This window comes from Crinia signifera, chromosome 4, assembly GCF_055691185.1.
Source record: "Crinia signifera chromosome 4, ASM5569118v1, whole genome shotgun sequence".
In the NCBI taxonomy this organism is placed as follows: domain Eukaryota; kingdom Metazoa; phylum Chordata; class Amphibia; order Anura; family Myobatrachidae; genus Crinia; species Crinia signifera.
In genome coordinates this window covers 133,182,223-133,209,375 of record NC_139220.1, presented here as the reverse complement: position 1 = coordinate 133,209,375, position 27,153 = coordinate 133,182,223, and the positions used below count along the sequence as shown (strand labels likewise).

At 43.6% G+C, this 27,153-nt stretch overlaps 1 protein-coding gene across 3 annotated transcripts in view; it reads right to left on the bottom strand.

Moving 5' to 3' along the window:
* Nucleotides 1-6,172: 6,172 nt before the first annotated feature.
* Nucleotides 6,173-27,153, bottom strand: part of FRS2 (fibroblast growth factor receptor substrate 2) — a 63,878-nt gene continuing 42,897 nt past the window's right edge. For 2 of the 3 annotated variants that reach the window (XM_083182524.1, XM_083182525.1), the window contains 5 exons: nt 23,711-23,802; nt 22,057-22,243; nt 14,114-14,269; nt 13,811-13,971; nt 6,173-9,327 (listed from right to left, as the gene is read on the bottom strand). In XM_083182524.1, the coding sequence (XP_083038650.1) occupies nt 8,371-9,327; nt 13,811-13,971; nt 14,114-14,269; nt 22,057-22,243; nt 23,711-23,776 (1,527 nt within the window). In that variant the 5' untranslated portion in view covers nt 23,777-23,802 and the 3' untranslated portion in view covers nt 6,173-8,370. Of the gene's footprint in view, nt 9,328-13,810; nt 13,972-14,113; nt 14,270-14,690; nt 14,740-22,056; nt 22,244-23,710; nt 23,803-27,153 lie in introns of those variants that run through there. The other variant, XM_083182527.1, reaches the window with a different exon arrangement.

Below are 27,153 nucleotides of genomic sequence, written 5' to 3'. Positions count from 1 at the left end.
GCTAAGGGTGGTTTATTCACACCCATCCTGTAACCCCCCCTCCATGCTAGATCAGTCAGTTTAGTTAACAAGTCCCAGCAGGAAGCAGAGAAAGACAGAATACAGATTATACGTATGGTACACAAATCACTCATACAAAAAAGGAAAGGGACCAATGACCAAGGTTGCATATGCCCCATTTACATCAGGCATGTCAGGGGGTACGGGAACAAAGCGCTTATGTTAAGGGAAAGACATACGATGACGTACAGGGACAGGGTAGGGATTGGAGAAGAGAAGTGAAAAATAATAAAAATTGGAGAGAAATAAAATCAAAAATAAAAATAAATAAAAAAATAAAAAATTTTTTTTAATAAAAATATAAAAAATAATGATAATAAATGAAATGGAAAATAAATGATAAAATAAAATGGAGTAGAACAAAAAGAAAATAAGCAAGTGAAAATGAATATAATAAAATAAAAGGAGCAATGCAATAAATGTTTACACTCTTTTGCGTGTTTGTTTTAGAACCAGGTCCGGACCTGTACTTGCAATGGAAGTAAATGTCCGTGGTGGGTGCGAGGCACTGGGGGAGCTTTGGACCTAACTATCCCTTACTTGTAAGTGAGGTAGACTGTCTTCTTCTGCCGCTGTGTGTACTCGCGGCTCTCCTCTCTCCACGTTAGCGGTGACTTCCGGTTTTCGGCTTTGCGCTTCCTCTCCTGGCTTCGTACGTACGTGGGCCTAGGAACCTTGAAAAAATGGTTAAAACCTACCTTTGGTTATTTCCCTAACTCCCATTTTCTTCTTCAGTGTTCCTGGGTCCCACAGGGTTAACATCGGGGCTGTACCAAAGCCGTAAATTTCATAGCCGAGAGGCCAAAAAACCTTGGTGACCGAACACAGAATTGTGTGACGCAAAAGTATCAAAGGCATAGAACTTCAGAAATGTGAGAACCACGTTGTCGCCATCACAGCTGTTCAGCAGAAACACCACGATGTGCAGCCCACGAAAGACCAACGGACCTGGTGGAGTGTGCTGGAAGTAGGTAATGGTAAATCAGCACTCTCATATGCATGAGCAATGACGATTCTAATCGAGCAAGCCAAAGTCGGCTTGTAAGCAGGCCATCCCCTTTTGTGAAACTCATAAAGCACAAACAAGGAATCTGACCATCTGATAAGATTTACAGTATATACATCGTACTGAATCTAAGAGTTCATACAACATCCAAAGACTTCTCTTTGGTGGACAATGTCGAGGACATGACATTTTTAAACTACCTTAGGTAGATTGGACGGTTTAGTCCGCAGGACAGCCCTGTCCTGATGCAACACCAAGAATGGAGAGCAAAAAGATAAAACTCCCAAATCACATACCCTCCTAGCCAAGGCTACAGCAATCAAAAATACCACCTTAGCTGTAAGCCAATTCAGCTCAACCAAAGACACAGGCTCAAACAGAGTATCAGACAGGGCTCAAATACCACAGACAGATCCCTGGGAGCAACCAGAGGAGTATACGGCGGATATATCCTGAGTACACCATGAAAGGTGGTACATACAGCCTGTAATGACACAATTTGTCTCTGAAACCATACCACAAGTGCAGAGACCTGTACCCAAAGGGATGTCAAATGCAAGCCCTTATCAAGGCGACTGTAAGATGGCCAGTAATCTTGCCACCTTAAACTGTGAGGTATCATAACCTGTAGCTTTACACCAAGTAAAATAAGTGTGCCACATCCTATAATAAACCAGCTTGCAAACTTGAATCATAGTCTTGGCTACTTTTTCGGAGAAGCCCTTCTTTCTCAAGATGGCTGTCTCAAAAGCCATGCCTTCAAAGCTAACCGATTCAGGTCTGGATGCAGGCAAGGACCTTGACTGAGTAGATCCCGCATAGCAGTAGCCGAAAGGGTGGAGCTATGGCTAGATGAAGTAGATTTGCAAAACAATGTCTCCTGGGCCACACTGGAGCCACTAGGATTAGACGTCCCCATTCTTGTTTCAATTTCCTTAGCACCCAAGGAAGAAGTGACACTTGTGGAAAGATGTATGGAAGAGGAAAATTCCAAGGTATGGACAGAGTGTCTGAGAATTCTGCTTGTGGGTCCTTGGCTCTGGTTCTGAATAGTGGCACCTTGTGGTTGTAGCGAGATGCCATAAGATCCATATCTGGAGTGCCCCATCTCTCTGTTATTAGGAGAAACACCTCAGGGTGAAGAGCCCATTCTCCCGAGTGTACATCCTGGAAACTTAAAAAGTTGGCTTCCCAATTTAGAATTTCCAGGAGGAACACCACTAAGATGTCTGGTAGATAGTGCTCGGCTCACTGGAGTATCTTGGATACTTCCCTCATGGGTGGAACTTGTCTGACTGGACCTGAACCGGTCTGCCCTGTAGCATATCCTGCGCCAACTGGAGTGCATGGAATACGGCCCTTAGTTCCAGTATGTTTATCGACAGCTTGGATTCCACCCAAGATCACCTGCCTTGCAAGGATCGGGATTCTACTACAGCTCCCCAGCCCCGCAAACTTGCTTCCGTGGTGGAGAATCCACTGCGGAATCCAAAAGGGTCTGCCAATCCTCAAATGATCCTCATTGAGCCACCATGTCGGTGACGACAACCTCCATGGTGAGACACATTGTTCAGGAATGGATTGAGGAGGTCTGTCCCATCTGGTCAGATTGAGCCTGCGCCCACTCGACCATGTCGAATGTTGACACCAACAGGCCGAGAATCTGCCTCTGGGGAGGTGAATGACATGCTGAATCTTGGCCTGTAGCTACTGGCTGTTGATTCTTCCAGAGGAAGAATCAACCTCTGGGCATCGGAGTCCAGCAGGGCTCGCAAGTGTAACATCTGCTTGGACGGACCAGAGAAGTTTATTTCCAATTTATCAGCCACCCATGATTCTGAAGGAAGTCCTTGGTGAGCTGAAGATAAATGAGTAGTGCCTCCGTTGAACTGGCAAGAAGTACGAGGCCATCATAATCTTTGTGAAGTTTTGTGGTGCCGTGACCAATCTGGTGATGCTGCAGCAGTATGGCAAAGCAAATAAACTGCTGATGTGACTGAGCAATGTGGACAAGCAGATACGCATCCAGAATGTCTAAAGACACCATCTAATCCCCCGGCTTCATTACCAATACAATGGTTCTCAAAGTCTCCATGCAGAATTTTGACACCTTCACAAATTTGTTCAGGGATTTTTGCTTTAGTATGGACCTGTAAGACCCATTTGGTTTGGGCACCAAAAATAGGGTCAAGCACCCTAGATTGTAGTAAATATTCCACTACCTGCTGTAGGCAGGCTTTCTTTTATGGATCCTTTGGAAGATCTGTTGGGAAGAATTGTTGAGGGGACTCTCCTTGAAGGACACCGCTTCTCTGACCTAGATATCAGATGAGTAGTCCTGAGCCATTCTTGTGCGTAGAAGAGAAGTCAAGCTTCCCACCCTGGGACGCCAGCCCCATCAGGCAGAGGGTGTGTCTGGTTTAGGGGTTGCCTGTCTAGCTTCCCATGGTTGCCTTGATTTAGGCTTGGCTGACTTTATTAGTCCTGGTCACCTGCCAAACTCCTGTCCCTTACTTTGTCCAGAAGGACTAAAGGGGCGAAAAAGTATTACTCTTTGCCCAGTGAGTAATAGCAGAAGATGGTAGACAAGCCATCTTGGCTGCTGCCAGGGAGGCTACAATTTTAAGCTCCTCCCCAAAGAGGACTTCCCACAAAATGCTAACACCTTGAAAGCACGCTTGGATTCAGTGTCTACTTTCCTCGATGCAGTGCTGAGGTCCTCTCCTTTTGACTGCCTGTGTATGCCCCCGCTGCTATCTCTGATGGGGGAAATAGTGGCGGGCACCTATTCAATGCTGTCTTTCCCGACAGTATTGAAGAGACAGATCAACAGAATGAGCCCATGGACGGGTGTAGATTGTTGCGAACATGGCAGTATCTCGACAATCCACAGCCAATGATGCGGACACACCCACTTTTTGCTGATTGGCAGGAGAGACATCGCACCTAATTACCGGGTTCATGCCTGGCTTCTTTCCCCTATAACCCTGTCTAAATCGGGTCAAGGGACCCGGTTTACGTTCAAACCAATGGAGGAGGCAGTGCTTGGAGCAGCGCCAGCTCTAAGCGCTGCATCCTCCCCCAATGATGCTCCACCACAGCCCCAGATGATGTCAGCACTGAGGATGCAGGGTCGCACCGGGACTGAACCGTTTTAAAGTCCAAGTGCGACCCTGCATTTTGCGGTCTGAAAGGGGTATTAGGAGTAAATTGGCCTGATAAGTAGCCTCTAGTGGTCAGTGGTGGTACTTAACTTGAGGTAAGGAGTCGTTAGAGATAGACAGATCTATCATCTATCATAATAAATAATCATTCATGTTTGTGTGATAACCTAATTGCAGTGTGCTAAATGGTGTATAAGATCACTAATATTTTACACACATGGTTAAAATAGCTATTCTATAACATATCTTGAGCTAATATTTAAATAAATGTTTAGTAAATCCATTTATAATCATTTATTCTCCACAAAGAACATGATCACTCCAACTATTTATACTTGAGATGGACAGGTCACCTACATAAGGCAGAAGCATCTGTGAGCTGTGTCAATAGGGACCAGCAAGATTGCACCTAGTTGATATGATCAGTTGCTTAGAAAAGGGGTGGGCAACCTGTGGTACTCCAGTGTCTGCGGAACTGCAAATTTCTGCATGCCACAGGTAAATTAAGGCCTGCTAAAATTGTGGCATGGCAGGCAGGGATGTGTAATTCCACAGCAGCTGGAATTCCATGGGTTGCACTGGCATTAACTAGATACAGAACAGAGGGATTATTCAGTTGAACAAAAATCTAAAATCTTCTGCCAGTGAAAGGTCAAGAGAGAATTGGTGGGAAGAACCTGCACTAAGAATTGGGAATTGTAAATGTTAGGATAGAAGGTTGGGGAAAGAGACTGACTATAATTAAAGGTAAATCCTAGACTAACATCACCTACCAGCCTATGCATTCAGCTTTGGCTTTAAGAGATGTGATGGTCAGTGGTGCACCCCCGAGCCAGTGAAAGGTCCCAATATCAGCAGTACACACTATACAATTTAACAGATCAATCAGATGAGCCACAAGGATGACTGCTCATGTCTGCCCTGCACTACACAATATTAGGAGCAGTTAGCATCTTTTGGACAGTATGAACAATCTAATACTCTAAGCTCATAGTTTTAGCCCAAAAGGACTACTAGCTTTGGATTACAGAGTCCACAAGAGTGAGTGTAGTTGTGAGACTGGTTGTAATTACAAAAGACAAAAATTTCACTTTTTGAAGTGATCTTTTAAACGCTAGTGGGTATAATTTACCTGAAGTTTCACATGTACTATCACAATCCAACTAAGATGAGGAAAAGTTAGAAATCAGAGCCCTGTAGCAATTGGGAGAAGGAGCCAAAGGTTTCTAAGAAAATATACCCCATGTTCTTTCTTGCCATACCCAGCAAGCCACCTCTTCATTCTCTGTGCACACTGCTCGGACTTTCTAAGGCTGGGATAGCCAACTCCAATCCTCGAGAGCTACCAACAGTTAATGTTTTCCAGATCTCCTCACATAATCACAAGTGAAGTCATTAGCTCCACCTGTGGATCATTGAAAATGTTTCAGCTAGTAAGGAGTGCACCTGTGCAGCAGCTAAGTTGTCTGGAAAATGTGAACTGTTGGTAGCTCTCAAGGACTGTAGTTGGCTACCACTGTCCTAAGGGAACAAGCGTATATTACCTCTGAGCAGAAACTTATTTTGTAGAATGCTGCAGCACACACAAGAGCATTTGGTCTTTAAACCTCTTGAGGCGTTGACCTTAAACTGATCTTATGCTGACTGCAGAGGGAAACCTGGCTTAATACCATATTTCAATTATATTCTGTGTAACCATACCCATTTCTTGGTAGACCACACTTATTTAATTCTGGACACATCTTAAAAATCAAAAGTTGTTAGCAGGAATGGGTACCTCCAATTACTTTTGTTTTAACAGCCATTATGTGATATAATTGCATTAAACACATGCAACTATAACCATAGTTTGCGTCATTGAATGAGTAAATCATTCATAAGTGCTGTATTAACATACAATCTAAAAAACACATTTTCAAGTAAAAAGTGACAAAAAACAATGTGTAATCAGTATTTTATTGCCATGCTACAAAATGAGGTTGGCACCAATAAAATGACGATGTGGTAGTTATACAGTGTTCTCCCCATGCTTTATTTTTTGGGGGGCAGTTCTCCCCGCAAGAAACCCCTGCCTGACACAGACACAGCCAAAACTCATGCTGCAGTGACATTTTGGCAACTACCACTAACTTTAAAGTCAGGCTGCGTTCCGTGCCAGTTTAAATTTGGTACAGTTTGTGAGCCAATCCCAACTTGCAAACAGACAACAAATCACAAGCAACTGTGGCAAGCCAATCACATTTTGTCACATCACAGCTCCATTGGTGGCTTCTGACGCCGCTGAGCAGCGCCTTCAGTATGGCACCTGTAATTGGACGAATATCTCTCCTGAGGAGCTCTGGCTGCTGCTGAAGAGAGAGGAAAAGATATTGCAAAGAAAGAAAATACCAGAGGGTGCAGCAGCTAGTGGATAAGCAAAGAAATTGGCCACCACTAATATACCCCCTTTTTTAAACCACCATGTGTCAAATCAGGCCTCAGGGCCCTTGCAACAAATGAAAGTCATTTAGGCATTAGGTCAGTTCACTTTATGTGCCCTAAGGTAGTCTGGCAAAAGCCAGAGCCCCTGTTCAGTGACTCGGCATCAGGCCCAATAAACTCTTTAATAGCCCATCTAACATTAGGGGGGTGGCTACCGTAGTGAATGTAAGGGGTAATGCCGTGTGGGCATAGTGTGCAATAAGGAGCCATACTGTGTAGGCATAATGTGTACAAACGTGTGGCCACACCCCTTCCCTATGAGGTCATGCCCTTTTTTTGAACAAGGACACCCACCAGGCTACTTCTTGATGCCACCTGGCTAGCAAAATTGTATGGGGAGAACACTGTTATAAAATATTTATTTTAGTGAACATGCAGTAAGCAGTATCTGTAATTGATACAGCACCTGGTGCACACCAAATATTAAGTTAAATGATAGTTATTCATAATGGAGCACAGTTTTTCTTTGCTTCTTTTATTAAAAAAAGATGTTTCTGCATAGTATTAATTTGCTTGAACCCTTCAGTGCATTATAAAAAATAAAAACAGACTGCAGCAGGGGGCTCTGGATTTTGTTATGCCAGGAATGGTCAACCTTCAGCACTATAAGACATTATGTGACATGGGAGATGTAGTTTAGAGGGTAATGAAAAGGTTGCCCATTCACATGCTATACAGTTCTTAGCATTAGAAGGGTCACCGTTCAACACTGTATCATGGAATGTATAGTGCAGATACAAACCTATGGTTATCATATAAAACAAAAAATTTTATGAAAAATTTGGCAATGCACATCTATATAACTTTTAAAAAAAGGAAACAATTCAAAATTTTCTATACTATCTTTATACAGTTATATACTTTTAAGTATGAAAAATTAGATTTATAATGCAAATTAGGAACATACAATCTTACAATATCATACAAGGTGATAAAAAGGGGAAACTATTTGGCCTTTATACAAATGTATATAGGTTTGCATTAAATACATGCAACCCTGACATACTGTAACTTAAAGTATCAAGCCCCTATATTACTTTACAACTGACCACCTGCACTAGAGGTTTAGATGCAGGCAGCCATTTTCGGACAAAAGCCTGAATAGTGCTTAATGTGCAAAGAGTAACATGCTTGTTTGGCTGTAGCATGTAATGCTGTAATTCAGCACTCCGCATAGCCAGACAGCTACTTTACTGGTCGTACCAACGTCCTCAATTTAAAATGCTGGTAAATTTGGCAAAATTCTGGAATCATAGAAAGTTCGTATAAAAAACAATACCTACTTTTTATATAACATCACACATTCATAATGTAAATGAAATTCCAAAAATAAAATTTTCTCTGTAGCTTTGAATTTGCAACAGTCTAGATGCAAAATATAGGCAAATGTAGATAAACTCAAAACTGGCATGTCACTGCAAGTCAAACTAATTACACAATGGAAATACAGCTATGCAACTATACAGTACATACTACTATTAATGTAGAGTAAACCTTATTTTAGGAGTACCTGCTCTACATAAATTCCCTTTAGACAAAGCATATGGAAACCATGATATCTATGAAAAGTGTTAGTGATTAAGATGTGATTTTTTTTTTATCTTTTTCTTTTTTAAAGAAATACACAAAAAGGTGCAAATGACATAACTGGCTTGAGGCTCACATGGGTAGGTCAGTACTGTTGTGCCTAGTCTTTCTAGAAGTACCGTCATCTCGAGGCAGTGCTTTCTGCAGATTGGACATAGCAGCAGTTCTTTCAAGGTCTATTACAGCATACAGCTCTGTGCGTCTGGTGGGAGTTTGTGGAAGTGGAGTGGTTGGTGTCTTCGGTGTCTGTGGGTTGTCAGAATCACTGCCACCTTCCAAGTCAACCTGTATATAATTAAGCTGCCTGTGTTCTAAGCTTGGGCGCCTTATATCAAAATTAAATACCGTAGGTGTGCAGTCCCGACGCCTAGAAAACTCAACTTTGTGAGCGCTCGATGGAACATTTACATTTTCTGTGTTCACATAATTATGCATTGGGTCTAGGTTATTGTGATAACCATTAACAGATGGGGTCTTTGGTCCTAATAGGTCGTCACCCTCCTTACTGGGTTTTCTGGCTTCCCAAACAGGAGGAAGAGATGGCAAATTCTCATAGTTTATTAGCGCAGTTCTCCTCTGAGCAGAGTTATTGAGATTTTGGATGTCTGTGGGGACAGGTGGTGCCACACGTCCCCTCCGGGGCCCAGAAGTGGTTACGGACAATCCATTAACATTTTCATACACCATCTTATTACTAGAAGGTGTATCTTTATGTTCATCACTGTCATAACCAGTGTCCCACTCTGTGCTATTTAGACAGCTACCACCGCCGTCCTTTCCGCCACTTTGCTGTTCCTCAAGTATCTCCAGTTTTTTCTTCTCCATTAGCTGTCTCTGAACAGGAGTTGGTCCTAAAACAAATTTCACCCCTTCAGATTCTAGGATAACCTGTGGGTCCCGGTCAGGAATGGTACTGGGTTCGGCTTGAGCTGTGCTTCCTTCAGAAGTTGAGAGACGCGGCTCGAGTGGAGTTGGCACACTTGGTCTCTGATCCTCTTGTACACCAGTAGTGTTTACATACGTATGCACCTAGAATTGATACAAAAGGTTTGCATTCACTATGATTTCGATAAATTGCATTGGTATTTGACAATATTCAATGGAGTGGTGGATTACTGTATACACTAAGGGGGGTAATCAATGTGTGCAGATATTTACGACAGGCAGAAATATCGGCATATTAAATGCGTCAGAAATGGCCGCAAATTGACACTTTAGCGTCTGTTTTTGCAAATGCAGATTAAAGATTATATAAAGGTTAAAAATGGAATACATGGTTGTTTACAAGCCAGTTTGCTAAACATTCTGAGAGGGGCTCGTGAAGTAATCTCGTTATAGTAAAAGACTGCTGTAAAGGGACAATCAATGCAATTGAAAATATTTTTTCATAGTTAAACTTTACATGACAAAATCATAAATTGGCTACTTAAAAAAAGATAACATGCAATACATCAAAGCCAAATAGGCTTGACCTCTTGTGAAGTGGTGCATTCTAGGATTGTGGCCTAGCCTACAGTGTTGTGCAATAAGACCTTGTAGTACGGGAACCGTGCTGGTGCGGCCACATTCTCTACACCCTCCATCCTAATAGACTTCTCACATGAAAAGCCTGGTTTCTTAGATGTAGAGAAGTATATAAGATGACAGTGTTTACTATTCAACCTCCTTACCATGGGAGGTAGTTTGCAGCTCGGTCAACAAGAAAAATGTTTTGCTACACTGGCTGCAAAATACATGATTCATGTTGGCGCTTAATGCATAGGCTTCCCTGAAAAGGTCTATTTAGAAATCAAATTAATTTTTATTACATAGCATATTGGAATAAATCTGTAGTTTATGTGCAATTGGGCAGGGGAACAAGCAAAAAAAAAAAAAAAACAATATTCACATTCATGCACCCCATAAATATGAGAGAACATCTATATCTATATATTCATAGAGTTGGCACAAAAACTACTATGCCAATTCTCATGAAAGCTAATCAGTACAAAAACCCCAAGAGGTAGCAGGCCATGTTAAAGCGATCCTTGCCCCGAAGAACGAACCGGTTCATTCAAAAATGATATACTGTACTAGAGATGTTTCCAGGGGGATGGGAGTGTGGGGGGAGTTTATAACTCTATAAAGACTGTCAGGAATGTGGAAGATACAGTGCACTATCCTGAATTCCTAAATAGTGCACTATCCTGAATTCCTAAATAACCTATCAGTGTCAGGATTACCTGCACCATCTTATAACATGAAAGTTGGTTTGCCAATAATTTTGATAAGAAACTTGAATGCGCCTAAAAAGTATGAGACACGATTGAAAGCTAAAGCTCTTTAACCCTTTGAGTGCCAACATCTGTGAGATGCACAACATATAGGTACTTCTCTCCCAGCCGCTGATGATACTCAGAGGAAGCGCTGTTTGCGTAAGGTGCGTAATATCTTAAAGGATAGGACCCATGCCGCAAAAGGACTGTTTGTGTTACTGCCTTCAGGTAGACGTTTTAGCTGTATTAGGAGTAGGACCAATAGGATGAGGAACAGTTTTTTTTCCTAAGGCCATTTTAGAATTAAATGCTACTTAGGGTTAAGGAGAGAGGGTTAACGTGATCTAGGTTTTATTGTGTTTACTGCATTTTGGATGGATGCTAAACTTGAATTTTGTTGCCCTAATGTTTAGGTGATGACAAAGTGGAATCTAATCTAAAACATGTGAGTGCCAACAGCTGTGAGAGATATGCAAAATAGCAGCTAAAAATGCCAGCATCGCTCACATTTGTTAGATCAATGGAAATAAAAATATAAATAAAATAAAAAAAGATTATATTTGCTATATAAAAAGGTAAACATTACAGGCCGATATGATGAATAAAAATGTTTGCTTGCCAATTTTCACACCAATTTGACAAAATCACTTGGCACTCAAAGGGTTAAATAAATGTTATAGGGGCCACTATATTGACAGTATGTGGTAAAGGTGAACATGTATTTCTTGAATACCCTATAACTTTTCATTCCAGCTTAAGAGACCTCAATTGCCAGTAAATGTCTGGGTTGCGATGACAATTAACAAGTCGCAAAGTCAGCCTCTATGTATAGTGTGGTTGGATGCTTTTTGCATTGGGGTATATCCACTGAATATATTCCGCCAGTTTATTTTCCACCTATTAAGAATGCTTTCCTGGCGGAGTATCAAATATGCGTACAATTCCACCAGACAGCACCTTGCCTGCCGCCCAGCACTAGTCAGAGGGAGGACCTGGCTCGCAATAAATATTAATGAGTGGGTCCCCACCTATAGCGCTACTGGGGATAGTGGCACTGACAGCTGCATAAGTAATGAGCGGGGACCCGCTCACTGATGTACACTGCGAGCTGGGTCCCTGCTACTTACTTATGTGACTGTCAGTTCAGCAGCGTGGGTGTGGAACCCGCAGGGGGAAAACGAGGATGAAAGCGCGCGCGGGGGGGGGGGGGGGGGGGATATGCTAGGATGGAGTCGGAGTCAGTGGGCGGCCATATGGCTCGGTTGTCCCGAGCTGCGTCCTTTCCCTGCTCCGCCAGATCCTCCGCTGTCTTCAGGTTGCTGCCCTAGAACCCATAGTCCACTGCAGCCGGCTTCCCCTTCTTCTTGGGCAGCATTGTAATATGATCCCCTGGTCCCTGGATGGTCACACGCCCTATTACTAAGAAATAGGGGGTGCTGATCACCGGGGGACTGCACACTAGGGATCACCGGGTGATCCCTAGTGTGCCAATTAGAGCTTGAGTTCCAGCAGCGGCTTAAGGTTTACTATGCTTGTGGGGGATCAGAGGACAGGGGTCACTATAGTTATGGGGCGGGGGGGGGGGGGTCACAGGAGAGGTGTTATCAAAACAGGTGTCAGGACCTCAGGTTGCAGTCACCCGGTGATCAGGCCCCAATCCCTCCTAGCTGTAGGCAATGTGTAAGTACAGCTTCTTCTTGAGCCACAGTTCACGATTGGCTGCTGGAACTCAAGCTCCAATTGGCACACTAGCCTGTGTCATATTTCAAATGTGCATCGGCAATTGTATGAGACGCACAGCAGCATAGGAGCTGAGCGTACACCACACAGGGCCGTGGCGGTAAGCACTCCCCTCTTATATGACATTAATATGGGGCTTATGTAAGGGGCACTAATGTGGGCAATGTTTATGGGGCACTACTGGGAAATATGTGTAAGGGACATTACTGGGGGATAATATGAAATGGGCACTACGGTGTGCGTCATAATGTAGTGGGCACTACGGTGTGCGGCATAATGTGTGACTGACATTACGGTGTGTACCAATGTGTGACGGGCATTACGGTGTACGGCAAAATGTGTGACTGGCATTACGGTGTACGGCAAAATGTGTGACGTGCATTACAGTGTGTACCAATGTGTGACGGGAATTACAGTGTGTACTAATTTGTGACGGGCATTACAGTGTGTACCAATGTGTGAAGGGCATTACAGTGTGTACCAATGTGTGAAGGGCATTACAGTGTGTACGACCATGTGTGGCGAGCATTACGGTGTGTACGACCATGTGTAAGGGGCATTATGGTGTGTACGACCATGTGTAAGGGGCATTATGGTGTGTACGACCATGTGTAAGGGGCATTACGGTGTGTATGACCATGTGTAAGGGGCATTACGGTGTGTATGACCATGTGTAAGGGGCATTACGGTGTGTATGAACATGTGTAAGGGGCATTACGGTGTGTATGACCATGTGTAAGGGGCATTACGGTGTGTATGACCATGTGTAAGGGGCATTACAGTGTGTAAGGGGCATTACAGTGTGTATGACCATGTGTAAGGGGCATTACAGTGTGCGTAATCCTGGCGCAGTGTTCTAAGGGGATGTTTGATCCCAGGTTGGACACAGTATTTTCCATCCTGGGTCTGACCCTTTCTCACTAAACTGTGCAATGAATACCCCCCATAGTTTGAATTATGTAGCCTGTAAGTACAAGCATAAATGTTTAGATTTGCAATACAGCAGGAACAAAAACTGTATATAGTTAAGCTCTACAGTAACATTGCTAACTGGATTAAGAATCAAATCAAATAAAAGTATGCAAAGCAACTGGTTGAAGTTAGCAGTGATACAAGCTTGAGCAAGGGATAGGTTTGAAGTAGATGCCTTCCTTTCCTCTTTTAAACAGGAATATTGGACAATCCAATATGTACCCACTAAATTCATTTCACGTGGGTCTATTGGTATTTAGCATGGAAAAACACTGTAATGCAATTCAGAATTTTTTTCATTTTTTTTTTTTAAATAAAAGTACAAATTCTTATTTTGCTAACTAAAACGTAGCAATTTTATTTTGCAATTATCAAGGAACCAGGTCTACTCTTTCAACCAAGACTCTCAGACAGCTATGGTGTACGATATACATTTTTGAAATAGGGAATAAAACTCAAGCCACTATTATATTGCATACACAAACATTAACATTAGTAGTACTCTAAATCAAAAACAGGCTCAGTCACCTTGTAAAACCACTTACATGATCTTCAGGAACAAGCAGTGGATGGGTAGACTCCTCCCCCACAGAAGGAAGACGTGTGCTACCCACAGAAGGATGTCTACTAGACGGATGAGAAGATGCATCAAACGATGGGTAGCGTGGGTATCCGTTGGGCAAATTTGAACCTGTAAAACCAGGGGCTGTAGCAGGGAAAAACAAGGATGTCATTTATTGTGTAAGTTAAGAGTCGATATACTTGTAGAGTAAAACAATATTAAGTACAATAGTCTACTGAAGTCAAAGGTTTACAAGGTCTATAAATATTGCTTTAAGAGGACCTACTTGTTGGGGTACGTGGCGTTCTTGGCACGTCAAGGTCTGTCTGAGGATTTCTTTCAACCACTGGCTCTTCCACAACACTGATGCTATTATTCTGCATGATTTCTTGCAGCATATTAAATAGCTCTTCTGCACGAGCACATTTAAAGGCAAATATTCCTAAAGGGAGGGGGGAAAAAAATTTCCATTTTGATTTAAAAAGACAAATTACATGGAAGAAATATTCTGGGATTTTCACAACACTACTGACAATATCACATTGACAAAAATAAAAAAAAAAAACAGCCCAGAATATACCGGTAATAAAATAATCTGCATAAGGAAGGCACTAACACAAGGTAGAAGTCGTGTGCCCTGAAGGTAAAAATGCAAAAACACTAGGAGAAATTTAGGCATCCAACAATTTTGAGCAATTGCAGTTATGTCTCTAGTGTAATGAAGAAAAACATACAAAATGACTGCCTCCTTCATATAGGCCTCTGGGAGAGATGGAAGAGGGAAAGAAGACAGACAATACAAAGGAGGCATTGATATCTACGTACAGTGTGCCTCTTTGGACAGCAGAGGGAGCCCAACTTACCAGTACCAGTAAAGACAATCAATAAGGTTCCAGCTTTGGATTGCTCTTCCTTTTTGCAAGCATTAAGTTAAAATTAACATTTTTGTTACAAAGGGAGTTTATTGTGGGAACTGATTTGTGATCCTGGACTTGAAAGCAATGCAGTGTACTCAATAAAAACATACATTTGATGTAGAATGAATATATATATATATATTTTTTTTTTTTGTGTGTGTGCATGAAACGGTTTTAAAAAACATGAAACAAAGTTGTATACAATCTCAAGACACTGAATTTGAATACCAAGTCATCATATACTTGCACATAGGGGGAGGGGCCCTAAACTGCACACCCTGGACATATGAGGTGCTACCTGCTGAGACTTGTAGTGCAGCAAGCAGGAGGAGGAGTTTGCAGGTGCACACTAAATATATATGCTAGACCTTTTAATATCTTGCCATATTGCATTTGAGGTTATTAGCATAGTAATGGCCATAAGTATGGGCTTGTCCACCGCATCCAGGTTACCTCAATAGGACAAGTCCCTAACACTACTCTGGGACAGGTCCAGGGCACAGGACCCCCCAGGCCAGCCCAGCAGAACCACCCCATGGCATCACATTAGTGTGAAATTAAAGTGATAGTAAAAGGGATAGGGGAAATTATATGTGATAGGACTTACCTAGGTAAGAAGTAATAATAAATGTGAAGGGTGCTACATATATATTAAACAAACTAAAGGGGTGATGGAAAGTGTACGATATGATGCCATGGAGCAGCCCAGCAACAGCAGCCCAAAGAGCCCAGCGCCCCAAACACAGTCCCACAGACCAACACACTCAGCATATATGTACAGTAGGACTTACCCTCATAGGGCAGTATTCAATGAGAAAAGTTCTCCGTGTTTTGTGGAGAATTTGTGCTTTTTTCGCCGTGGAGAGAGGTTTTTTTTCTCCAAAGGCGAGCCACCCTATTCAATGTGAAATATTCTCCGTCTTTCTTAGTGATTCTCGCCGTCTCTCTCCGTGAAGAAATTCTCCATCTTTTGATGGAGAGCAGGAATGTGAACTTTTAAACTAAAAGGGTGTTTTTTTTAATTTTGGTGTCAAAAAAATCAGGTTTTTTTTTCAGTGGAGGGCCATGTTATTTTTATTCATGTGCCTATAGCACATGAATATATATTTAATTTTTAAAAAAATATTTTTTTAAATTTTTTTTTTTTTCTTTTTTTTACACAGTGCAGCCAGCAGGGGGCCGGAGCGCTCGAGCCGCTCATTAGATATTCATATATTCACTGCACCCGTATGCACGTTCGGGTACAGTGAATACTGGGTCCCCCGCTGGCTATAGAGGGGGGCAGCCTGTGCTGCCTGGGTCCCAGGGGGGCCCCCTACCCTCACATATGTTCTGTGGCATCCAGGGAGACTTTAATCTCCCTGGATGCCACGTCCCTGTCAGCTCCCTGCTGCGGACGCTCGTCCGCTGCAGGGGTTAAGACTCGCCGCGAGTGGCGGCGAGTCTTATAAACATTGAATAGTGGCAGCAGGAGAGGCAACGAGCCCTCCGGAACACGGAGAGTGCACGGCGAGCAAAAAAAAATGCTCGCCGTGCACGGAGAATATTACCATTGAATACTGCCCACAGTGCCAAGCTGAGGTGTGCAGTCTTGAATAAAGAAAAAGAACCAGTAGGTGCCTTCTGTACACTTAAAACAATTTATTTACTAAATATCACAAGAAACCATAAAAACATATGTATAAATAAACAATAAAACAATGATGCATGCATGCACAATAACCACAATTATTCTAAAAAGCCATTAAGATGCAAGTGCATAATGTTTGTAACTATAGTTACCAGTTCCTTTTTAGGACAAGTAGGGCGTTGAGGTTGGCAAATGTTTCCAACAGATCACACTCAGTGGTGGTGTAATTAGTGAAAGAAAAATCCTTTCCAGCAAGCCTTAGGTAAAGTCCTTTCCTTAAATGCTGATGTTTTTATATATAAAGGTCAGTCTTTTATTATACAATGCAACCTCCTGTGACCATCTGACATGTAAGTTGCTCAGTGTGTTATTTATTAGGTCACAGTACCTTTTGTGGGAATGGGATCATTCGTCAGACTGCATTTAGGTCTACAGTCATTAGGTCGACCCCACTAGGTCGACTGGCAGGAAGGTCGACCTGACTTAAGGTCGACATGGGCCAAGGTCGACATGACTTAAGGTCGAATTTGCATAAAGGTCGACATGAGGAAGGTCGACTGGTCATAAGGTCGACATGGGTTTTTCACTGTTTTTTTATCCGAATGTCGACACAGTCGACATGGACACAGTTGGCAATGAGAATTGGACCCTTGCATCGCTCGCTATGCTTCGGGCACGGTGCCTCGCTGCGCTCGGCACACTATTTTATTCTCCCACCACGCCCTAGTGGATGGTAGGGCATGAAATACCGCCTGTCGGCACATGTCGGCTCAAAAAACAGTGAAAAACCCATGTCGACCTTATGACCAGTCGACCTTCCTCATGTCGACCTTTATGCACATTCGACCTTAAGTCATGTCGACCTTGGCCCATGTCGACCTTAAGTCAGGTCGACCTTCCTGCCAGTCGACCTAGTGGGGTCGACCTAATGACTGTAGACCTAAGTTCATTCTAATAGATGACCGCATCCCCTTTTGTGAGGTTTTCCACACTTGCTTTGTCCGGCCAGTGGATCTGACTGCAGCCAGACTGCACAATACTCCAAAGGGTGAGCAGCAGGTGACAGCCGCTCTTGGGTGCGCTGTTGTCAGGCGCACAAACCACCGTGTGTGGTAACTGCTGGATGAAGCTCTGTTTGCAGGTTAAATGTGTCAGCTGCAGGAACCGGGTTGTCGCGGGTTGGTTCAAGCCGATAGGGCAGATGTTTCCTCTCGGTCTAATGCCGTCAGTGTTCCCCGTCGGTCCTCAGCTGTCGACACTTCTGAATAGCTCCTCACAAGACGCGTTTCGCCACGCTCAGGCGGCTTTTTCAATTTTGAAAACCAACCCGCGACAACCCGGTTCCTGCAGCTGACACATTTAACCTGCAAACAGAGCTTCATCCAGCAGTTACCACACACGGTGGTTTGTGCGCCTGACAACAGCGCACCCAAGAGAGGCTGTCACCTGCTGCTCACCCTTTGGAGTATTGTGCAGTCTGGCTGCAGTCAGATCCACTGGCCGGACAAAGCAAGTGTGGAAAACCTCACAAAAGGTACTGTGACCTAATAAATAACACACTGAGCAACTTACATGTCAGATGGTCACAGGAGGTTGCATTGTATAATAAAAGACTGACCTTTATATATAAAAACATCAGCATTTAAGGAAAGGACTTTACCTAAGGCTTGCTGGAAAGGATTTTTCTTTCACTAATTACACCACCACTGAGTGTGATCTGTTGGAAACATTTGCCAACCTCAACGCCCCACTTGTCCTAAAAAGGAACTGGTAACTATAGTTACAAACATTATGCACTTGCATCTTAATGGCTTTTTAGAATAATTGTGGTTATTGTGCATGCATGCATCATTGTTTTATTGTTTATTTATACATGTTTTTATGGTTTCTTGTGATATTTAGTAAATAAATTGTTTTAAGTGTACAGAAGGCACCTACTGGTTCTTTTTCTTTGTGCACCTTGTATTGAGGGCGGCATCCCTCTACCAGAGGGCAGCTATCTGTACACATCACAGCACACCTGTCCCTAGCGCTCAAAAACCCTGCTGCTATTTTCGTGCAGTCTTGAATGTTGGGACTCCAGCTTGGCACTATGAGGGTAAGTCCTACTGTACATATATGCTGAGTGTTGGTCTGTGGGACTGTGTTTGGGGCGCTGGGCTCTTTGGGCTGCTGTTGCTGGGCTGCTCCATGGCATCATATCGTACACTTTCAATCACCCCTTTAGTTTGTTTAATATATATGTAGCACCCTTCACATTTATTATTACTTCTTACCTAGGTAAGTCCTATCACATATAATTTCCCCTATCCCTTTTACGATCACTTTAATTTCACACTAATGTGATGCCATGGGGTGGTTCTGCTGGGCTGGCCTGGGGGGTCCTGTGCTCTGGACCTGTCCCAGAGTAGTGTTAGGGACTTGTCCTATTGAGGTAACCTGGATGCGGAGGACAAGCCCATACTTATGGCCATTACTATGCTAATAACCTCAAATGCAATATAGCAAGATATTAAAAGGTCTAGCATTTATATTTAGTGTGCACCTGCAAACTCCTCCTCCTGCTTGCATATCCTTGCACATATTTAGTGGCAGTTACATGTTATTTCCCCAGTAGTGCCAGTTACAGATGTAGCCAGTAGGGTTTTAGCAAAAAAAAAAAAAAAAAATTATATATATATATTTTTTTTTTTTTTTTTTTTTTTTTTACTGAGGCTGTCCACCACATTTACAAGGAGCACCCCCTTCATATATAGCATTTCAGTATTGCTGATAACGTTACCTTATATGACATGTGGAGGTGCGGTGCCCATGAGATGCTGCACACCCCCACAACTGCTGGCTAGAGTACAGTAAACGCAAGGACTACATTCTTCCACGACCAACTTATGATGCAAGTTACAATTATAGGGAATTCCTCCCTCTAATTGCTATTCTATGGCACCAAAAGAAGCCATGGTTTTGCCCAAAGAGGATAACTCTTTAATAGCGAGCCATAGGAGTAAAATAAGATTGGTCTTAAATATATTTCTATTTCTTCTAAACTGTAAACCACAGAGCTCATCAACACTTATGTAAACCACTGAAAAGCCTAATTAATTTCACTATCTCTAGAATGATGTTGGTTACTTGCCAATAATCCAATGCAAAACAAGCTTGCAGTGTGTGTGTGTGTGTCCCCATGTATGTAAACTGTAATCTAAAAGGACTACTGTATTGTGTGATCCCATTCCTATTACCCATCTTTAACTCTTCTATGTAGTTTATATACATGTAGCCGCATAAAACATAAAGAGGTCTTCTACGAGCTGCTGGATTGTACTGACAGAACAGAGTCATTTCAAATCTAGAGGAGCAGGGAGACATACTCCAGCAAGGCATCATGCTATGAAAATCGGCGTACACCTATAGAAAAGTAGGAAACTTTGTGTCCATTTGGAGGCCATAAAAAAAAAACATGGTGTAGTAATAAATATTAGGTCACCACAGAAAATCCCAAATAATAAACAAATTAGTCATATGCCCCAAACACACTGTTCGATTTGGTCTATTTTATTTATCTTATCGAAGCAAAATCAAATGGACATCAAACGGTTTTCAGCTGCACTCGATGCCAATTGCATCCCAATGCGTGGCCCCTCGGCATCAAAATAAAACAGAAAAATAGACTGCAGACAAGACTATGGCAGGTATTCAATGCTTCTGATTCGCCATATTTTCTGGGGAATCAGGCAATTCCCCGGGTTTACAGGGAATTTTCTCACAGGAAAAACAATTTGCCCTATTCAATGGACACAATTATCTGCAAATAAAGAGCGAATGTCTGGTGATTCTCCGTTTGTGATTCTCCACGATTCGCCAGTGGTTTTCAATGGGGTTTTTAGTGGAATTCGCCGAGAGTGTATTCAATGCTGAAGTGGAGAACTGCTTTCTCCAGTGATTTTCCCCCGGATTCTCCATTTTACATTCGTCATCTTTTTTTGGTGAACTGTTATGTGTACTTGTAAAATAAATGTTTTCTTTTATTTTTTTTTATGACCAAAAAATCAGTTTTAATTTTATTTGAAGGGTCTTGCTTTTTTTACGCCTTTACAAGCACCTCTTTTTTTTTTTTTCCCTCAGCGAACTGACAGCCAGCTGAGCAGGGGGACAGGGATGCGGGGGACGTGAGCTGCTATTGGAAGGGACAGCCCAGACAAAACACTACCACTAATAAGTAAAGGAGATGGGTCCAGCAGTAGCAGCAGACCTCTGGCTACAGCAGCCCCAGCGTGGTGATAGTAGATGTCAGCGCTAGGACTGCTGGAGCCGGAGGTCTGCTACTGCTGTGCGTGTGACGTCTGCTGATGCGCAGCCAGTTCTGCCGGAGGGGTTATTACAGTATGCTCCAAGCCAAGGGGGTAGGAGCCGGAGGTCTGCGGCAAGGGGAGAGAGCCGGGACAGGACGCCACTGACCAGTAAGAAGATGGGTCCAGCAGTAGCAGTAGACCTCCGGCTCCAGCAGTCCCAGCGTGCTGATAGTAGATGTCAGCGCTGTGACTGCTGGAGCCGGAGATCTGCTACTGCTGCTGAACCCGTCCCCATCCTCAGGCTGTCATTGCGCTCCCCCGCCCGGACTCCACTCCATCCCCTGCAATGTAGCCGCAGCGGAGAGAGCCGGGACACTGCCGTGTGAGTAGGGAGAAGGCCCCAGCAGCAGACGCAGACCTCCGGCTCGGCAGACCCTGCGCGGTGATTGCAGATGTCAGTGCCGGAGGTCTGGTACTGCTGCTGACCCGTCCCCGTGCACCCCCGCCGTTTCTCCAGCTCCATCCCCAGAGTGCTGTCCCGTCCCCATCCTTGGCTCCCGGCAGTAGAGTGCTGACTGTAATTCGCCGTATGGGGTTATTTTCCCCGTCAGGGGCAGCGAGCCCCTGACTTATTGAATAGTGTGGGCTGGGAGCTGATGGCGAATAGCGGGGCGGCAGTGAATCACGGCGAGCGCACAGCGAATCCAAAACAGGATTCGCTGCTGTGTGCTCGCCAGAGCATTGAATACCTCCCTATATAGGGGATGCAGTTAAGATCCCGGCGGTCGGGATCCCGGCGTTCAGAATACCAACGCCGGAATCCCGACACATTCTCCCTCCGTGGGTGTCCACGACACCCCTGGAGGGAGAATAAATTAGTGTGCCGAGCGTAGAGGCGCACCGGGCCCGCTGCGTGGCGAGCGCAGCGAGCCCGCAAGGGGGGGGCAATCCCCGTCCCCCCCTTGTCGGGATTTCGGCGGTGGGATTCTGAACGCCGGGATCCCGACCGCCGGGATTCAGTACTGAATCCCTATATAGTACAGCTCTCTGTACTATATAATCCAAATCAAATGCGTTTTGCTTGCCATTTGATTTGATCCTGATACAATCCCAAGCAAAGGCAAGCAAAATTGCACCGTGTCAACACCCCTATACAAAAGCAGAACGAGTGCTTGAATATCCATATAAAACCCCATGTACACACCACGTAGGGGCATACAAACTATCTGCGATGTGTCTGGTTCTCCTATGGAGGAAGGACGGTAATAAGTATATGAAATTGTGGCTCAGGAAAAAGCGCATGTTCACTTGTTGGAGTGATAAAAAAGCTTATTATGTGCAGCATAACAAATTCAGATTCCTGTGATAACCCAATTTTTTAAATTTTACTTACCTTGTCCAGTCTGACAACGCCGTCCACTTTCAAATGAGAAAAGGTTTGAATCATATCCATAGCGACGCAAGCAAAGGTAAGGCCATTTAACAGAGTCCCTCTTCCGTGTATATAAGATCAGCTCATTTTCAGTTAGCTCCATCATTCCAGAGCCCAGCTCATTACCATCATCATCCACATTAATAACCTTTAATAGAAGCAGCCAAGAAACTTATTACATTTACAAGCATGTACAAAACTTTCTAAAATAATTAAACCTGTTTATTTTTCAACCACTGCAATGTTATCTGTGTTATGCTGTGTACACATGGTGCAAATTGGGCTATCGATTTTGAATATAAAAGTAAGAAGAAAAAAAAAAAATTGCATAGCAGTGCAAATCACAAGGTGTTTTGCCTCATCCGATCCCGGTAAGATCCTGATTTGCGGCATCGGAATCTAAAGTAGAAATGAGTGCCATGCTGCTTAATGCTTATTTCTTTCAGAACGAGTGCCATGCTGCTTGATGCTTATGTCTTTCTTAAAAGGTCACATTTAATTGGCTATCAAATGAAACAATTGTAATTTCTACATTTCATGATTTAATAAAAAAAGTGACCATAAAAAACATTAAATTATTTAATTACTTTAAATGTCAACATATAGATGGGTACTCTTTACCTAGAACGGCGCCCATCGCGACCATCGAATGCACTAAAAAACGGGTGCGATGCGATGCCCGCGATTTCCCATAGGGACCAATGTTAAAAGTGAGATTGGACGCGATTTTAGTGTTCAATGCCCGCGATTTTTCCATAGGAAACAATGTTAAATGGGCCACAGAGCCCTAATAGTCCCCCTGAAGTCTGAAATGGCCCCCACAATTTTTAACGGCACCCCACGATCAACGTGAACCCGAAGCGTGGCGAGCGCAGCGAGCCCGCGAGGGGCGGCGGTACGCGTCCTCCGACCTTTTCATACCCCCACTATCCACGTCGACGTGGAGTTGAGAATAGAATAGTGTGGCGAGCGCAGCGAGCCACCGAGCCCGAAGCGCGGCGAGCGCAGCGAGCCCCGCGAGGGGACGCGGATACCTTCACAGGTAAACGCGTCCCCTCGCGGGCTTCACAGGTGTCCGCGTCGCCACGGACACCTGTGAAGCCCGCGAGGGGACGCGTATAACTGTGAAGGTATCCGCGTGCGCTCGCCTCGCTGCGCTCGCCACACTATTCTATTCTCAACTCCACGCCGACGTGGATAGTGGGGGTATGAAAAGGTCGGAGGACGCGTACCGCCGCCCCTCGCGGGCTCGCTGCGCTCGCCACGCTTCGGGTTCGCGTTGATCGTGGGGTGGCGTTAAAAATTGTGGGGGCCATTTAAGACTTCAGGGGACTATTAGGGCTCTGTGGCCCATTTAACATTGTTTCCTATGTAAAAATCGCGGGCATTGAGGCATTTAACACTAAAATCGCGTCCAATCTGACTTTTAACATTGATCCCTATGGGAAAATCGCGGGCATCGCGTCGCACCCGTTTTTTATGTAGCCGCGATTTGTTACCCCCGACGCCCGCGATGCTAATCGTGGGCGCCGTTCTAGGTAAAGAGTACCTATAGATGCTACCAGGTTTTAACATGTGCACTTTATAATAATAAATAATAAAAACCCAAACCTACCTTGAACCTGTTTTGGTGGTTATCTGGGAAAGCTTCTTTATCTGGACAGCTACAACAGCTACCCATTGCTTCTTTAGAAGACCATGTGATCACTAGACACAAAAATAACAAATGTTATAAAACACACACTTGTAAATATCTTATAAGACGCGATTAACTTTGGGGGCCCATACACGTTACAATTATTGTATCCAATATCGCATCTCGGTTTTGCGATAAGATGAGATGAGATCCAGTACAAAAAGTATGTGCAGCACATACTTTTTGTAGTAGATCTCATCTCATCTTATCGCAAAACCGAGATGCGATATTGTATCCAATATTGGATACAATAATTGTAACGTGTATGGGCACCTTTACCCCTATACAGAAGTAAATTTAATATTGCACAAAAAATTAAGAAAGCATTTCTATACTTACATGAAATCAATGGGGGTGGGGCACTTAAACATGGTAGTGGCACAAGGAGCCTGGGCACACAGGTTCCTATTCCTGTTCACCCCAATGAATGGATGTTTTGCATATACATCCATTTGTAGGCTTGCATGCAGGGACAAAATCATTCAAGGGTCGCATATCATCAAATAATTTTGCAAGTGCTCGCAGACCTAAGACATCTCTATGGTGTCGTCTTGGCTCTGGAAGCGACCTGTACGGGAAGCGGGGGGGGCAGCCGATATATCTGCTGCCGTCACCTGCATCACTGAAACATTAGCATGGGCGTACTCATGCTCTCTTCCCTTTCCGCACCGCTGTGAGAATGCTTCAGCGAGTTTAATACTGTACATGAGGATTTTCTCTGAAAACGCAACATCAGTCCCCACAGCAAATTCAGCTCTTTACGAGCCAAACTGAATCAGGGCCTAAGATTGGAAGTTGCTGTTTGCAAATTATCTGTACTCTGACTTTTCTAACTGTGACATTTACTAACTTGCAATAATGCTACCAGACTTGTATAGAAATACTGCAGCATTATACTTGAATACCCAGTGAGTTCCAGAGTTACATTTATTAACAGGAGTATACCAGTGGTATGAAGAATAAATCCACAAGTTATTTGTTTCTGAATCCTGTTTGCACCCTAATATTACGCTTGCTCCGAACAACTTACATTTATAATATTGCAACTTGGTACAAGATTTTGCACCTGTGCCTCAGCGCGGAAGGTGTGCCCTTCAATCCAATGAGAATGGCTACATCTTTATGTATGTTCTTTAATTGCTCAAATTATGGACCTAATTCAGACAGGTTAGCAAGACTGCAGTTTTTGCAAGTGGACAAAACCATGTGCACTGCAGGTGGGGCAGATGTAACATGTGCTTAGAGAGTCAGATTTAGAATAAAGAATAAAGCAGTTAGTATTTACTCACGGAAACAAAATAACTCACCCAAATCTAACTCCCTCAGCACATGTTACATCTGCCCCACCTGCAGTGCAGCATGATTTTGTCTATCTGCAAAACTTGCAGCCTTGCTAAAAGGTCTGAATTAGGCCCAATGTACCAGTATTTAGGTTGCTTCAGTATTGCTTAGACCTCAATACTCATTGCATGTTGCAGGTTTTCTTTGAGTGTGAGTGTGTGTGTGTGTGTGTGTGTGTGTGTGTGTGTGTGTGTGTGTGGATAGATAGATATTGTTGATTAAAGATTTCATACAATGCCATTGGTTTTGAGATATTTAGGAAACCTCCACCTTTATTTGTGGCTATATTGCCATTTTGAATGTGTGCTCGCTGCATTAGACCTGACTGCCCCTATATAAACCTTGTGAGTTAAAGATGTAATTCATTGGAAACCGATGTAATTCATTGGAAACTGATGTAATTCATTGGAAACCGATGTAATTCATTGGAAACCGATGTAATTCATTGGAAACCGATGTAATTCATTGGAAACCGATGTAATTCATTGGAAACCGATGTAATTCATTGGAAACCGATGTAATTCATTGGAAACCGATGTAATTCATTGGAAACCGATGTAATTCATTGGAAACCGATGTAATTCATTGGAAACCGATGTAATTCATTGGAAACCGATGTAATTCATTGGAAACCGATGTAATTCATTGGAAACCGATGTAATTCATTGGAAACCGATGTAATTCATTGGAAACCGATGTAATTCATTGGAAACCGATGTAATTCATTGGAAACCGATGTAATTCATTGGAAACCGATGTAATTCATTGGAAACCGATGTAATTCATTGGAAACCGTCTGTTTACAGACTGGCCAGCTTCTTATCTGGTAATCCTAGTAAATAGTAAATTGAATGACGTTCAAGGAGTGACGTGAATCCTCTTTATACAAAGGCCGATTCTGGCACATAGCTGTAACCACAATGCCCTGGGCTCAAGTGTAACCTAGAGGCCATCTTGCATTCAAAAGAGGGCATAGTCTTCAGTGCAGGCCTCATGCTTGTTGAACATGAGGAAAAGAGAGCTGCAGGCATCAGCCCCGAGCTTCAAAACCCTCCTCACTGTGAAAATAGCAAAATAAAGGAAGTCTATCAGGTTGAATAACTTCTGGTGTGAAGAATAGACCCTGGAGAAGCATTAACACGGAATGAGGTCTCAAGGGTAAAGCAAAGGTGTTTAAGGAAGCTAGACATGCAGCTATCCCTGACATGGTCGGATCTGATCAGTCAGAAATGGCCATGATACAACGGATGAAAGCGCATTTTCCAGCAGCTTAGAGAGGGATCCGTGTTCTCCACACACTTTAAAATATGCGATGGTCCACTCGGATGGTCCAGCTGCTCTTAGGTTGGAGAGGGTGCCGAGCGAAATACAAGGGACGCGCACAGTAAAGGAGCTGCACAGTCTGTGTCCCCAGTGGACTGCACACATGCCCATCCCCTGTTGTTCACCCGGAGCCTTCTTCAACAATTGACATATTTTTTGTGTAGAGGGGTGCTGGACGGAGCACAGGATGTGACATTGGCTCCTGTCACATGATTTGTAGTGCTCCATTCAGCATCCAGGGATGTGCACATTGATGGAGGGCAGAGATCCTGCCCATTGCTTTGAAGAAAGAGGCGCACTGTATGGGGATACTGAAGAGTGGTCAACCAGTGTCCACTCTGTTTCTTAGATTATCATTGTGATGCCACCCAGTTGGAAATATTTTGTGGACCCTCTCGGTTGCTCGCTTCCAGGTCCCTCCCACCAGTGTCTGCAATCGCTGGGAAAAGGCATAGTCAAGATAAATTAGAGTTGGCGGAGGGAGTTTTAAGGGGCATACACACGGGGTGATTTGAGCCTCATTTCTATGCGATCTGACTAGATCGCTCAGAAATGGAGCAAATATAGTTTCATGTATGCCCTGAAGTGATGGGAGATGCGTTGTAAAGTGCAACACCGAACTTAAGTGCCTGGTGCGATGTGGACAAATGCATATCTCCAGGCAATAATTCCTGGGCACTATTCAATATCTCATTCAG